This window comes from Pecten maximus, chromosome 7 (genome assembly GCF_902652985.1).
Source record: "Pecten maximus chromosome 7, xPecMax1.1, whole genome shotgun sequence".
In the NCBI taxonomy this organism is placed as follows: domain Eukaryota; kingdom Metazoa; phylum Mollusca; class Bivalvia; order Pectinida; family Pectinidae; genus Pecten; species Pecten maximus.
Window position 1 is genome coordinate 44,959,469 of NC_047021.1, and position 13,748 is coordinate 44,973,216.

At 34.5% G+C, this 13,748-nt stretch overlaps 1 protein-coding gene across 2 annotated transcripts in view; it reads left to right on the top strand.

Annotated features, from left to right (window-relative positions):
- LOC117330961 (voltage-dependent calcium channel subunit alpha-2/delta-3-like) overlaps positions 1 to 13,748 on the top strand; it is a 179,604-nt gene that overhangs the window by 101,642 nt on the left and 64,214 nt on the right. For both annotated transcript variants that reach the window (XM_033889543.1, XM_033889545.1), the window contains exons 6-11: positions 6,040 to 6,199; positions 7,855 to 7,986; positions 9,762 to 9,828; positions 10,789 to 10,939; positions 12,238 to 12,402; positions 13,074 to 13,196. In XM_033889543.1, the coding sequence (XP_033745434.1) occupies positions 6,040 to 6,199; positions 7,855 to 7,986; positions 9,762 to 9,828; positions 10,789 to 10,939; positions 12,238 to 12,402; positions 13,074 to 13,196 (798 nt within the window). The remainder of the gene's footprint in view (positions 1 to 6,039; positions 6,200 to 7,854; positions 7,987 to 9,761; positions 9,829 to 10,788; positions 10,940 to 12,237; positions 12,403 to 13,073; positions 13,197 to 13,748) is intronic.

Here is a 13,748-nt window from a genome sequence, read left to right on the forward strand (position 1 = left end):
AAATCTTAAAATATCACTTTATGCAAACAAGCAAAATTCTTTAGCAAGGTGTGGAAGATATTGACGACAACCTCTTCATAACAATCTACCTTTGACAAGTTTCAATAATGGCATGATTTAGGTTTAGTTGAAAATGACATAATTTCACTGACCCACCATTGCAGCCATCGCCCTAACAAACCATTGCTTATAACATGTTTTCTTACAATGTACCTTTGAATATATATGACTAGGTCAGTCAAAGGCCTTAATGACCAGGTCAGTCAAAGGTCAAGGCCGTTTGTTTGTGATTATATCACTCTCGGTTGGCCGTATATTTAATTACGCTGAAACCTCACAGGTGTATTTGATTAAGACCCACGTCTGTCCATTGATTAATGATACGACTATCACGCCTTGGATACTGTATATATTTGGTACGACTATCACGCCTTGGATACTGTATATATTTGGTAGCTCGGTAGAGACTGGCGTTTTTGATTTTTACCAATATTGACCAAGTGTGGGGTAAAATGTTCGGCATGAGAATGCATAATCAAGAATGGATGGCCATTTCTGCCAGAACATTTTCAGACAATGCCGCGAGCCCGACTGTGCTATAATTTTAATTAGAGCAGATTCGTTACCAAAATCAGAGCTCCAAAAATTTCAGCATTTATTTGCTAACATATATGCTTAGATAACTATAGTGAGGTTTCAAACCTTTATATAAGGACATTGTTGCTATGCATTCTAACTTCATTATTTTATGAATTTTATTTAGTCTGGTGATTCAAATCAAGCTGACGTTTCGGATACCAATTTTACATACGAAGAGAGTGCTGAGGTACCTTAATGTTAGAGATACAATGTATCACGTTAGTTGCTAGCTGTTTAGTGCTGTGCTGTACAAAAACCCTTGTTTTCTCATTTCTGTTCCCCTTGATCCCTAGTTGTGCATGTTAAATTTTAAGATTGGTCGGAAAAACAAAATGGCTGACAGGCGGCCATCTTGAATTCTGAATGTTGGATATGACTTTCCCTCTGAAGTATCTTTAAGGTTCTTCATTAAACATCATATGTTGGTTCCCCACGGTCACTACAGTTTTTAACTTTTCTCCGGAAAACATCGGCTCAGAGGCAAATATCTTAAATTTGATAATTATATATATAATTGATATTCGTATAATATTATTGACCGCTATTTCTTGCGAATGTACTGAAATGATATTTCTCAAGCTTTAGGTAGGCTACCTTTGGTCCCCGTAGTGTTGCATTACATGTTCAGTTTTAAACCTGATTAGGAAAAATAAAACTTGGGCAAGTTGAGTTTGTTTTATTGCTAATTTTTTAAAACCTACTAAACATTTTTGGTATGGGTATACACATATTGCCCAAATTTCATTTCGTCTTCGTCCCTATTTGTGCAAGTTAATAAAATTTTATGTGTGATAAGAAAAAAAACAAAGTTTGGTAATATTTTCTCAATATAAGAACAGACAATTAAGAGGAAAGATGAGAAAAGAGGAAGATTAAACTTTACATGGAGCGAAATAAAGATACTACATAGTTGATACCAATGTCTCCCTTGGGCCTCTTGTTTCTAGATTGTTGCTATGGTTACGGGAACAGAGTTCTGATTGATTAAATTAAATAAAACATTTTGCAAATAAAAAGCTAGTTGTAATGTTCAACTGGTTTCTTTCAAACTTAGCATGTGTAAGCATAGTGGAACATGGCGCTACAACGTACAAATTTCTATTAGGAGTTATATTGTCAAGAAATGGATATAGATATAGGTACATTATTATATAGATTGGTCAATTTATTTTGGACTGCTCTTCTGAAACAACTACATCTAGCCTAGAGGCAATTTCGATAAAATTTGGTATGCATGATTCAATATAAATTTCTAGTTATGTAAATCACTTAAATTTTTGTTTTCGACATTGTTATCATGACAACCGAGCCAGAAAACTCTGATTGGTCGAAACCATTCCGGATTTAAAGTCGGTATTCGTCGTTAAACCAATTTTCTTCAAACCTCTTACATGCGAGTAAGTTAATGGAAGAATGGCATATCAATTTGCAATTGGACAATATAAATTTCTGTTGTCATGGTAACTTTGAACAGAGACACAACTGACTCTGAATCTGGTCAGAATTTAGCCGTTTTCTGATTAGTCTTAAAATAGGTATGTTGGGTTTTTAGAGGACAGTGCGAGTGCAGTAGGTTGAACTAATCCATTTACGATAATCTCTGTTGACAAGATAGAAGCCTCTGATTGGTTAAATAGATTTACAATTTAAGTGTGGACGACATTACCCGTGTACAGTCTCGTTGGGTAAAGTTCTGGTCTGTACCGGTGTCCTAATGAATCTTGATGTTTGATTTGGCGTGCAGTGTAGATACTTGTAATCAGGGGCTATGCATGCTAGTTTCCTATCTCCGTATCAGGTTGTTTGTCTCTCTATGCCTTTGAAATGTGGTATATATATATATATATATGCTTTATAATCTTGATATATATATAATTTTGTTTTTCCTTAACAGCATTTTTATTCAACAATTTATGAAAGAGTTAATTTGCTCTTTGTTTAATATTTCAGTATATTGGAGATCTCAGCTTCAAACTAATCTCTGTGAAACATGATTTAATTTTTACCATCATAGCTAGTATACATATGTATGTAATTTATGAATTCTTCAACTGCATTTTGATTAGAACCAGCTTGTTTGTCTATCTGTGGACAAAATTTTGTCCAGTTATGCATTCGGTTAATTAGAAGATTATTTTAAGGGGTGAAATTTTACCCTCTAACCTCTAAGAAGAATTTGGATTCTGACCCATTTTGTAAAAGTTATGCTCCTTTTTTGAAATTCTTGATGACAATATTAATTTATTTTTCAAAACATTCTGAGGTATACCATGACCTTTTAAGTGGAGATCGATGTGCATCCAATTAAGATTTTTTGTTTTGACCATTTTACAGAAGTTACTGCCCCTTTTTACTGAATTCCTTGTAAATTTAATTTTCTCTTTAAAATTCTGTTTGATAGTATTTGTTTCATAGAGAGGGCGTGGCCAAAAGGGGTCAGTTTGGCTATAATGACTTCTCCTCTAGACTTATGCACTGGATATCCTCATATTTTGCTGAAAGCAACCCTAGTTGGTGGGGATTCAAAATTGTACAAATGGTGGGGCTGACCCTCAGGGGCTTGAGGGATGGGGCCCATTAGGAGAAATACAGCATATTCTGTCAAATTATCCTTTTGTAGGAATGAAAAGGTTTGGTCCATATTTGGTCAGAAACGTCCTTTGGTAAAGGAAAACTCATTTTGTATAAATGATGAGGCTGGACCCCGAGGGGTATGAGGAGTGCGACCCAATAGGGGAAATATAATTCATTTTTTTCTTCTTTTTTTAAAAATTCCTTCTGGTACTTGAAAGGTAAGCTTTTGTGCAAAGGTCTGAACCATCCTTAGGTTAAGGGAAATCATTTTCATTTAAACATACAGAGGAACCTGGACCACTGGACCTATCAGGAATGGTGTCTTAATTATAGGGAAAAAATTGCTATTCCTTTAAAACCTTTCTTTTGTATATAGGACTTATGGGATTTTTTCTTTATTAGGTTCTCATATAGGGTGCCATAGCTATAGTAATCACTCTGTCCGTCTGACTGTTTGTCCATCAGTCCATCCACAAATTTAGTTCTTGATCGATAACTTTAATATTCATTCACAGACCAGTTTACCTGAAATTTGGTATAGATGTTCACTTCACAAAATACATGGTAAGGTCAAAGGTCAAGGTTATTTGGCCAAAAGGTCAAGATAAGATTTTGTATCTTATCACAGATGAATATTTTGTTATGCTATTATGAAGAAAAATTGGACAGAATTAAACAAGGAGCCAACTGACCAAAGAACAATGTCACTGTGGTAAAAGGTCAAGGTCATTTGGATCCAAAGGTCAAGGACAATGTGAATTTCTGACAATGGTCCTGGCTGTTAGTGAGTGAGGTATTTATAAGCTCATGGTTTAAATGACAACACCAGTATTATACTGGTAATTATCCATTTCTGTTAGACTAGCAAATATGGGGGTGGAAGGAAACAAGAGACAATTTTAATTGTTATGATGTCCAAATGTCAAACATTTGTATCGAGAATGCTAATTAAAGGTTAACAAAATAACAACTGAAGGGACTGGCTCCAAAAGGCCAAGATAGTATTCCCACTATACCAGACTTAAAACTTCTCCTCAGAAACTACTGGGTATCTTATATTGATTTTTAATTCCCCGACTAGATGATATGAAGCATACTTCCAGACCCCCATTTGGGAGCTAGGGAGCGGATTCCTGATTTATATCCTACAGATATAACTTTTTTATTTTGGAGGATTTGATTTTAAAATCAGATTATTCTGCTGTAAATGGCATCTGAAATAGCTTCAGGTAGATATAGTTTAAAGCTTGTCAAGTATAGATAAATGTATATATATTTTCTTTAGCTTGAATTGAAAATTTTATCACAGGCATTATATGTACTGCGTAGGAATTGACACCATATGTTTTGGCAGGATGTAATTACAAGCCTGTTATCAAAGGGAGGTACCTTATAGTTGATACCAAACAGGATTAGCATGAATTCAATCCAGGATGAAGTCGTTCTTCATCATATTTATTCATAATTGCATCTCAAATTAGTGCATTAGCTAGAAATAGCAGCTATTAGCGATATTGTCTATTACTAGAATAGCGCTTTGTCTGCATTACTGTCTAATATTGTCTAGCATTGTCTAAAATAGCATCTGTCTGTATTATTGTATACTATAGCATCTGTCTGCATTGTCCAGAATAACATTATGTATGTATTAATTGAATCACCTGCCTATCAGTTGAGGACAAATGACCGGATAGCGTGATGCTCCATCGTCGTCTGTCTACTGTCGTTTTACTTTAATAAAACTTTTAAACGTTCCTCAATAACCAAGTCCCAGAATCATGATATTTACTGCCATTGGACCATTAACATGTTTGGCTAGGATAAAACAAGGGCTACAAAGTTTGTTTAAACAAATTGTATGGACCTACTCCTAAAAGGTCAAAGGTCAAAGGTAAAAATTTGTTGTATTTAATTATTTGAACTACATCTCAATTATCAATAACCAATTAAAATTAAATTATTTGAACTACTTCTTATCAATAACCAATTAAAATTAGATTATTTCAACTACTTCTTATCAATAACCAATTAAAATTAAATCATTTGAACTACTTCTTATCAATAACCAATTAAAATTAAATTATTTGAACTACTGCTTATCAATAACCAGTTAAAATTAAATCATTTGAACTGCCACTTATCAATAACCATGCAGTTATCATAAATGCTCAGAGTCATGGTATTGGGCTATTGGCATGTAAAGGGACAAATGGCGCAAGGTTAAAGTTCAAATTAAGGTCACAGCTAGGGGTCAAAATATTCAAACAACTTTACAATAACTGAGAGCCTCAGGGTTGATATGGCATCAGGCCAGTTAAACTGATATGCATGTTGGGATGAAGGGCTTCAAAATTTGAAATGAATGGCCTTGACCTACTTTCAAACTTGACCTACTTTTAAACTCAGGTGTCAAATAACTCAGAATTTTATGAATTAAATTAATTACTTATGATAAAGAAGAAACATGGTCATGATAATAGCCAAAAGAATGCATGGATAAAAAATTTAATTCTAGAAAATTTGTTTAATTGAATGACCTTACCCGACTTTTAAGGTCACAGCTAGTGCTCAAATGTGGTAAAATCTTCAAAATTGCAATAAATTCTGAAATTAACTATGAATGAATGAAAATGTGTGAGGGTTCAATTGTTTATGTATGATATATTTGCATTGTTATATACTTGAAATAAAATGAAAATTACAAAAAAAAAACAAAAAAAAATCAAACTTTAAAATCTTTAAAACCAGACCAAAAGGTCATGATATTGTACGCTTGATGGTTGAAAACAATATGTAGTCTGAATCATACATTTGTTGGTTTTTCAGGAGGCAAACTTCCACAGTGACGTGATGCTGGTTGGAGTGGGGACGACTACAATGGCTAAATATCGCTACCTCCCCACGGTCAATAGTCCGAGATTTAATAACGCGGCGGTGAACTTTAACACCAGTACCATACATGTTCCCACAAATGTTTATGACAAAAGTAGGTATCACATCATGTACATGAGTACACACGTTCATGTGTCGTACACATGTGTGGTATTGAGTGGGAATCCATTTTTGACAAGTTGTTTTCTGCAAGATCATTACTCACACAGATTAAAGGGTTTAAAGGGGGGGGGGGGGGGGGGGGGGGGAGGCACATTGGGAGGGGTATCTATCTCTCAAATCTCAAATTTACATTAACAGGGCTTTTTCTCACTGATTTTGGAAAGGACTTTTTGTTCTCATTTTGGGAAGAAAATTGGTGTTTTGGGAAAGATTTTTTCAGGAATTTGGCTTAAGTATGAAATAATTTCAGTTGGGAATAGGGGCCCATTATCGGCCCCAAAAAGCCCCCAGAAAAAGTCCTGATTAAGGTTTTTTAGGAGTGGCTTCATCCTATTCACATATTAATAAGAATTTTCAGCTGTCATGTTTACAGAATATTGATTAAGTTAACAGGTTATATGTAAAAAAATGAAATGATAAAAATATCACATTGTCCAATTTCCAGATGAACATGTAATTTGAGCCTTGTAAACTATTAATATAATCTACACAAAGGTTACCGAACATTAATTGTAGTTTTGTTTACATTTATTTGTGTATTGTCAACTGTTGTTTACTTTAGCTTCGTATGTAACACCCAGGTCAATTTCTCTCTTTAATTAATTGTCTGTGATTAATGATGTTCGACATCCAAACGAGTCCCTCAGTGCTCAACTCACTTCCATTTACTAAAGTGTAATTTGATAAAGTGTATTCAAACCACTGAGATATGAAAATTATTTTTGAATTGTTTATTTAAAAGACACAACCTACATCCATGGCCCATCTCGTCTGTGGTCTGTGATCCATTTGTAAACAATTAATATAATCACTATTTTTTTAGAAGTACTTAAGGGACATATTCCTCGATCTTCACATAAAAGATCTTGGTCTCTAATTGTGCCTATTCAAATTTGAATCGAAATGAGGAAAAAAATATCCAGCGGGCAGCCATCTTTGATTTTGACTGTTGAAGTTTGTTGAAATGTACTTGAGGGATCGATTCATGTAGTTTTCACACTAATTCACATGTAGATTTTCCTTGGTCCCTAGTTGTGCCCAATGATTGGGAAAACAAAATGGCTGACTGACAGCCATCTTGGATTTTGACTGTTGAAATCTGTTATTGATATATTTCAGAAATTTCTTCTTAGATATTTCTTAGACTCCATATATAGGTTCCCGATATTATCAGATCATTAAGAGGAAGAGGGGAAAGTAGAGAAAAGATCAGTTTTACATAGAAAAACCTATAAAGATCATTCAATGGTGGCCCGGGTGCCAAGATCCCCTTGCTTTTTTTTGTTCAAAATTTTTCAGTATGGTTGTACTAGTACAAGTGTCAGATTACATCACGGGACCCAGTTTCAGTTCATTTGATGTACAGGAGGCCATTTAGTACTCTACATGTAATATTGTATACAAGTACTGAGTTATAGGTGAACAGAGAGAAAAGATAGAAAATTACAAGGGAGGAACTCCCAAGAGAAATTAAGGGAAAAAGAGAGGCCAGTGAAAATTATTCATCAGGTGGATATTTTTACAGGTGAGCAGGGTTTACACTATATCGGCTGTGTGAGACTTATTATAAGTAATTGTGTATTTCAGATGCTTTGATTCAAAATGGAGTGAAATGGTCTGAAGCTCTAAATGAGAGAATGTTGCAGAATGATCGAGAAATTAAAGGCCTGACTTGGCAGTATTTCTGTAGCTCAGATGGATTCTTCAGAATTTTTCCTGGTAAGACAATCTGAATATTTGTATCTAACAAGCATACTGAGTATTGTTTATCAGCATAACATACATGTCTCCTACCCGCCCCCGCCAGCTTTTACTGTGAAATGATTTATAAAGAAACTTGTCCAAGATATTATAATCTTTTATAATTGTGTGAATTCAATCTCAATCTCTCAAAGAATGAGGTCGCTAGAGCACTGACAAGTATTTTCTAAAAATAGTAACAGTGACCTTAAATTGACCCCAAAACACTGAAACCCAAATTTTTCAAGATATTATCGTCCTTTGTAAGTGTGTGAAGTTTGATCAAAATCCATTAAGAAATGCAGCTGCTAGAGTGCTGACAAGAATTTTCTAAAAATAGAACAGTGACCTTGACCCAAAAACACTGAAATTCAATTTTGTCTGAAATATAATTGTCCTATATCATGTGTGTCTCAAAATCCCTCAAGGAATAGAACCGTTATTGAACCACTGACAAACTTTGGGTTATAGGTATACACTGTACATACAAAATGGATGGAGAGGAAAATTTATATATATAATAGTCCTGCTCCATTTCATCTTTAAGAGACTTTATAACACTAGAGGCAAAAACAAAAATGGAAATACATTAGCGCAGAGATATTTTACTTTAGCTTCCTTAGGGTATATTTTTGAGGACTACTTCACTAGATATACTGATATTCAGTTAGATGAGATGCCTCACCTTACCACAAGCCTGAGATGAGATGCCTCACCTTACCACAAGCCTGAGATGAGCTTCCTCACCTTACCACAAGATTGAGATGAGCTGCCTCACCTTACCACAAGCCTGAGATGAGCTTCCTCACCTTACCACAAGCCTGAGATGAGCTTCCTCACCTTACCACAAGCCTGAGATGAGCTGCCTCACCTTACCACAAGCCTGAGATGAGCTTCCTCACCTTACCACAAGCCTGAGATGAGCTGCCTCACCTTACCACAAGCCTGAGATGAGCTTCCTCACCTTACCACAAGCCTGAGATGAGATGCCTCACCTTACCACAAGCCTGAGATGAGCTGCCTCACCTTACCACAAGCCTGAGATGAGATGCCTTACCTTACCACAAGCCTGAGATGAGATGCCTCACCTTACCACAAGCCTGAGATGAGCTTCCTCACCTTACCACAAGCCTGAGATGAGATGCCTTACCTTACCACAAGCCTGAGATGAGATGCCTCACCTTACCACAAGCCTGAGATGAGCTTCCTCACCTTACCACAAGCCTGAGATGAGATGCCTTACCTTACCACAAGCCTGAGATGAGATGCCTCACCTTACCACAAGCCTGAGATGAGATGCCTCACCTTACCACAAGCCTGAGGTCTTGAACTGAAGACGTAAAACCAGCAACCAAACAACCAAGTCAATTTGATAGATAAGGCTAAATAACCCCTTGTTTTTGTTGTTTTGTAGTTCAAGTTCAAATTTCAGGGTTTGTAGGTCAAGGTCAAGGTCACTGTTACTATTTTCAGAAGAGGCTCAATCGTAGGGAACACTGTATTGCTTTAGCGATACTCAGCATGCTTGTTTCCAGAATAATCCTTTACCGATAATAACTCTTAATGTCTTGACATGTCATATATACTCAAGGTTTATCTACCATCACCGTGAAAACTATAATCTACACTAAATGGAATGTATGATACGTACAGTAAAATATGAATGTTAAATTACACAAGGAAACATCTTTAATATATTGGTAAATTTTGATGGTCTGGTTTCTTACGTAATTGTTTGTCAATGTGTTTTACAGGTATTCGGTGGCCCCAGGACAACAAGGGAGGTAATATTGACATGTTTGACTGCCGAGTCAGAAACTGGTAAGACAATTTCATATTTAAAAACAGGATAAGATACTTATTCATGATTCACAGCTTCAGGATTAAGTAAAATTAAAGTAAGATACTGGTGAGACAATTTCATGTTTTAGTAAGATAAAAAAAAAAATTGCTGGTAAGACAATTTCACATTTTATTAAGATTAAAAAAAAGATTTGCTGGTAAGACAATTTCATGTTTTAGTAAGATAAAAGTAAGATACTGGTAAGACAATTTCACATTTTAGTAAGACTGAAATAAGATTTGCTGGTAAGACAATTACACATTTTAGTAAGATTAAAATAAGATTTGCTGGTAATTAGACAATTTCAAGTTTTAGTAAGATAAAAATAAGATACTGGTAAGACAATTGCACGTTTTAGTATTAAGATTCAAATATACCAGTAAGACAATTTCACGTTTTAGTAAGATTATAAAATAAGATACTGGTAAGAAAATTTCATGTTTGTTTACGATTTAAATAAGATATGGGTAAGACAATTTCATAGCATGTTTTCTTATAAATGGTCGTTGTACCAGCCATATTGTGTCATTTGCACATGGATAGAAATACTTTGATTGGCTCAATAGCAATTAATTTGTATGCAATATGATTGGCTACCTGCCGTCTGTGATGTCACCATTCGTAGAGGTACCAATTGGGGGAAATTAATTGCAAACAAAATGTGATTGATAAAATCTGAGAGAACCACATGTTCATAAGGGTTGTTGAATGTGGTACTGTTATTATCGATAAAATCAGAGAGATCCGAATGTCCATACAGGGTCTTTGGACATAATGTTCTACTAAGTTCCATGCACAGCGACGCTGTTTCGTTATGGTTGGAAAAAAATCAGAGTCATGGGTATGAAGGTCAAAGGTGAAATTTGAGTGTAGATCCAGATCAAGTATGTAACCGTGTGCCAGAGCTAATGTTACACGAAGTACCATCTTAATTACAGGTACATTGAATCTTCCTCCTCACCTAAGAATGTGATCATTTTGGTGGACACGAGTGGTAGTATGAAGGGGCTGAGAATGGAGATCACTCGCAGTACTATTGAAAGAATTCTAGAAACTTTCAGCAGTAAAGACTATTTTAACATAATATCAGTAAGTCTGAAAATTAAATTTTTTTTTTTCTGATAAATTCTTTAGAATTATATAACATTTAAGGAACTATTTGATTGTTTACGCACCTGGCACAACAGTGTTTACAAAAAGAAGTTACCTTGACCTGTACTGATTCAGTGATGCAGGTCCTTTAGGCCTATTGATAACCAAGACAACACTACCTATGTTTATATACTTTTAAAAGCAGACATGTTGATGTTCTGACCTAATTTTACCAACACATATCGCCTATTTTTACAGTAGTGCTTTCGTTAACGCAACAGGTTATGTAGACTGCTTTTGATGTATTTAAGAGACCATTTATTATAATAATATAGCGATAGTTTCTCATTCAGATAAAAAAATATAACCATGCAAAGATTATACTGTACAAATGTTTAACTTTTGTGTCACAAATGAAACGTGTACGGTGCTGTTTTGGGGCCTACTGTAGCTACGCATTAACCAAGCGGCTTCGCGCAATAACCATCATAATTATCGCGAAATGAAGAACGTTAACGATCAATTAACATTGAATTAAATGAAATACTATCATTTTACTTACTTGTAAATGTGCCATTGTTCAGGCCGCCGTTATTACGTATCAGATTTACGATGGATGTGTTTGTGTCTAATGATTTTAATCTGCCGAGATTTTCGCCGATATTGATTCGAATACTAGAGTAGTTCGAACTCGCGCTTATTTTCTGAAGCATAATTTCGAATAATTCGAACAGGTTCGTCAATATTTATTTAATTTTGTTCGAACTAACCGGAGGTTTACCGTATATACTAGCTATAACCATCCTTCAGTATTGTAATCTTAGAAAATTTACCAAAGAGTCGTAAAGACCTCGGGATAGTTGTGTCAGTGTCATCCTCATGATCTGATTGGAAGCTATCATTATCAAATGTCTACTCTAACATTCTTATTGTAAATCCATATTTAATTCCAATTATGCCGTCATTTTGTAAACATTCATCATTTTAAATTTATTCTCATATGTTATTTTTTCACATGATTGACTTCAGATTGGACAGAATATTCTTAACACTAAACATTTATGTATGCATATCAATTTTGAAGCTAAGAAAATTAGATCCAAACAAGAAGTCACATGACATATAGGGTCAAAGGTCGTCTTTGAACTAGTAAATCTGAGATGTCATCTGATTATGTAGATAATAAAGAGTTATGAAAATTTATTCAAATAAGTATTTATGTTTAAGGTACATAATTCTAAATTGTGAAATTCCTATTCAATTATTTTTTAATAATTACCCTTTTTTCCCGTCAGTTTAACAAAAATGTGACGTACTTGGACCCATGTTTTAATGGCACAATGATGCAGGCGAATAAAGAGAATCGAGAAAGATTAGCGGGATACATCAAGAACCTGAAGACGTCATACATAGCCAGGTTTGACAAAGCCCTGACGGAGGCCTTTAATCTGTTTGAGAGGGTGAGATATTTTCTGCATATGGGACTGTCATCATTTCTTTCTTTCTGCATGAGTATTATGTTAGTAAAATGATTCATTTCAAGTAAAGAAAAAAAATTGATATCTAACTTTCAAAGATTTCTTTTGTTAAAACTTTTGCTGTTTGTCAAAAAGCAATGCATATCCATCAAATTCTTTTCAAAAATCATTTAGCTGTCGATGAATAGCAATTTACTGGAAGCTTCCATGGCCGAATCTTAGGGACAATTGAACAATTCATGGATTGGAAATAAATCTTTACTTTCATTATCGTGATCTTTTCCTTGTGGACGAGGACAAACTTAAATTCGCCATATTGCATATATGTAAGAAAATAAATAACACATTCAGTTATGTTTTGCATATTGGCTTATATCAGGGGAGGCGTATTTGCTTTTGTTCACAGAATGATTTCTTATTATATCTGTGTTTGTCTCAGAAAGCAATAAAATGTTCAAAGTTTAAGGGCCATAACTCTGTATAAATGGATGATATTGAACCGAAACTTAAAACTTGATCTTAAATGCAAAAAATTGAAAGATGAATAAGGGAAACATTTTACTAAGTAAGCTTTTAAAACTATATTTCTAAAATGCATCATTAGGTCATTTAAAATTTTTTTTTAATGATAATTCATTGTCATCTGTCCTTAGGAGGAGGCGGCCTGGGGTTCACCTCTATGTAACAAAGCCATCATGCTCATCACAGACGGGGCGCCGGAGGGCTACGAAAAAATATTTGAAGAACGAAATTGGCAATCAGAGAACAGGAAACCTGTGAGTATCGAGGAGTGACATTATAAAGTGTGTATTTCATCTTTTACTCGTATATGGTGTTTAATGTCTCTCTTATTATCACTCAATTAATTCATTACTGACATCATAAATGTATACTGTAAATTTTATTATCAAATTATAACAGTGAAGAATTATTGTGACCATATATTTGTTATAGAAATAGCATATAGAAAGTGTCATTAGCACAATCAAGTTTTAGCACAATGCTACTAGCTTTTATACCACGGCTAAAATAATACTACAGCAATAATATTACTACCACTAAAATAATATTACTGCGAAAATAATACTACCACTAAAATTATACTACCCTATAATAAAACTACTGCTAGAATAATACTATAGCTAAAATAATACTACTGCTGAAATAATACTACCGCTAAAATAATACTACTGCTAAGATAATACTACCGCTAAAATGATACCACCACTAAAATATGTATGAATATGTATTAAGTATGTTATGCTGAGATGTTATGATGTCACAATCAAAACAATAAAAACCCACATCCAATCAGAGCTTAATTTTCA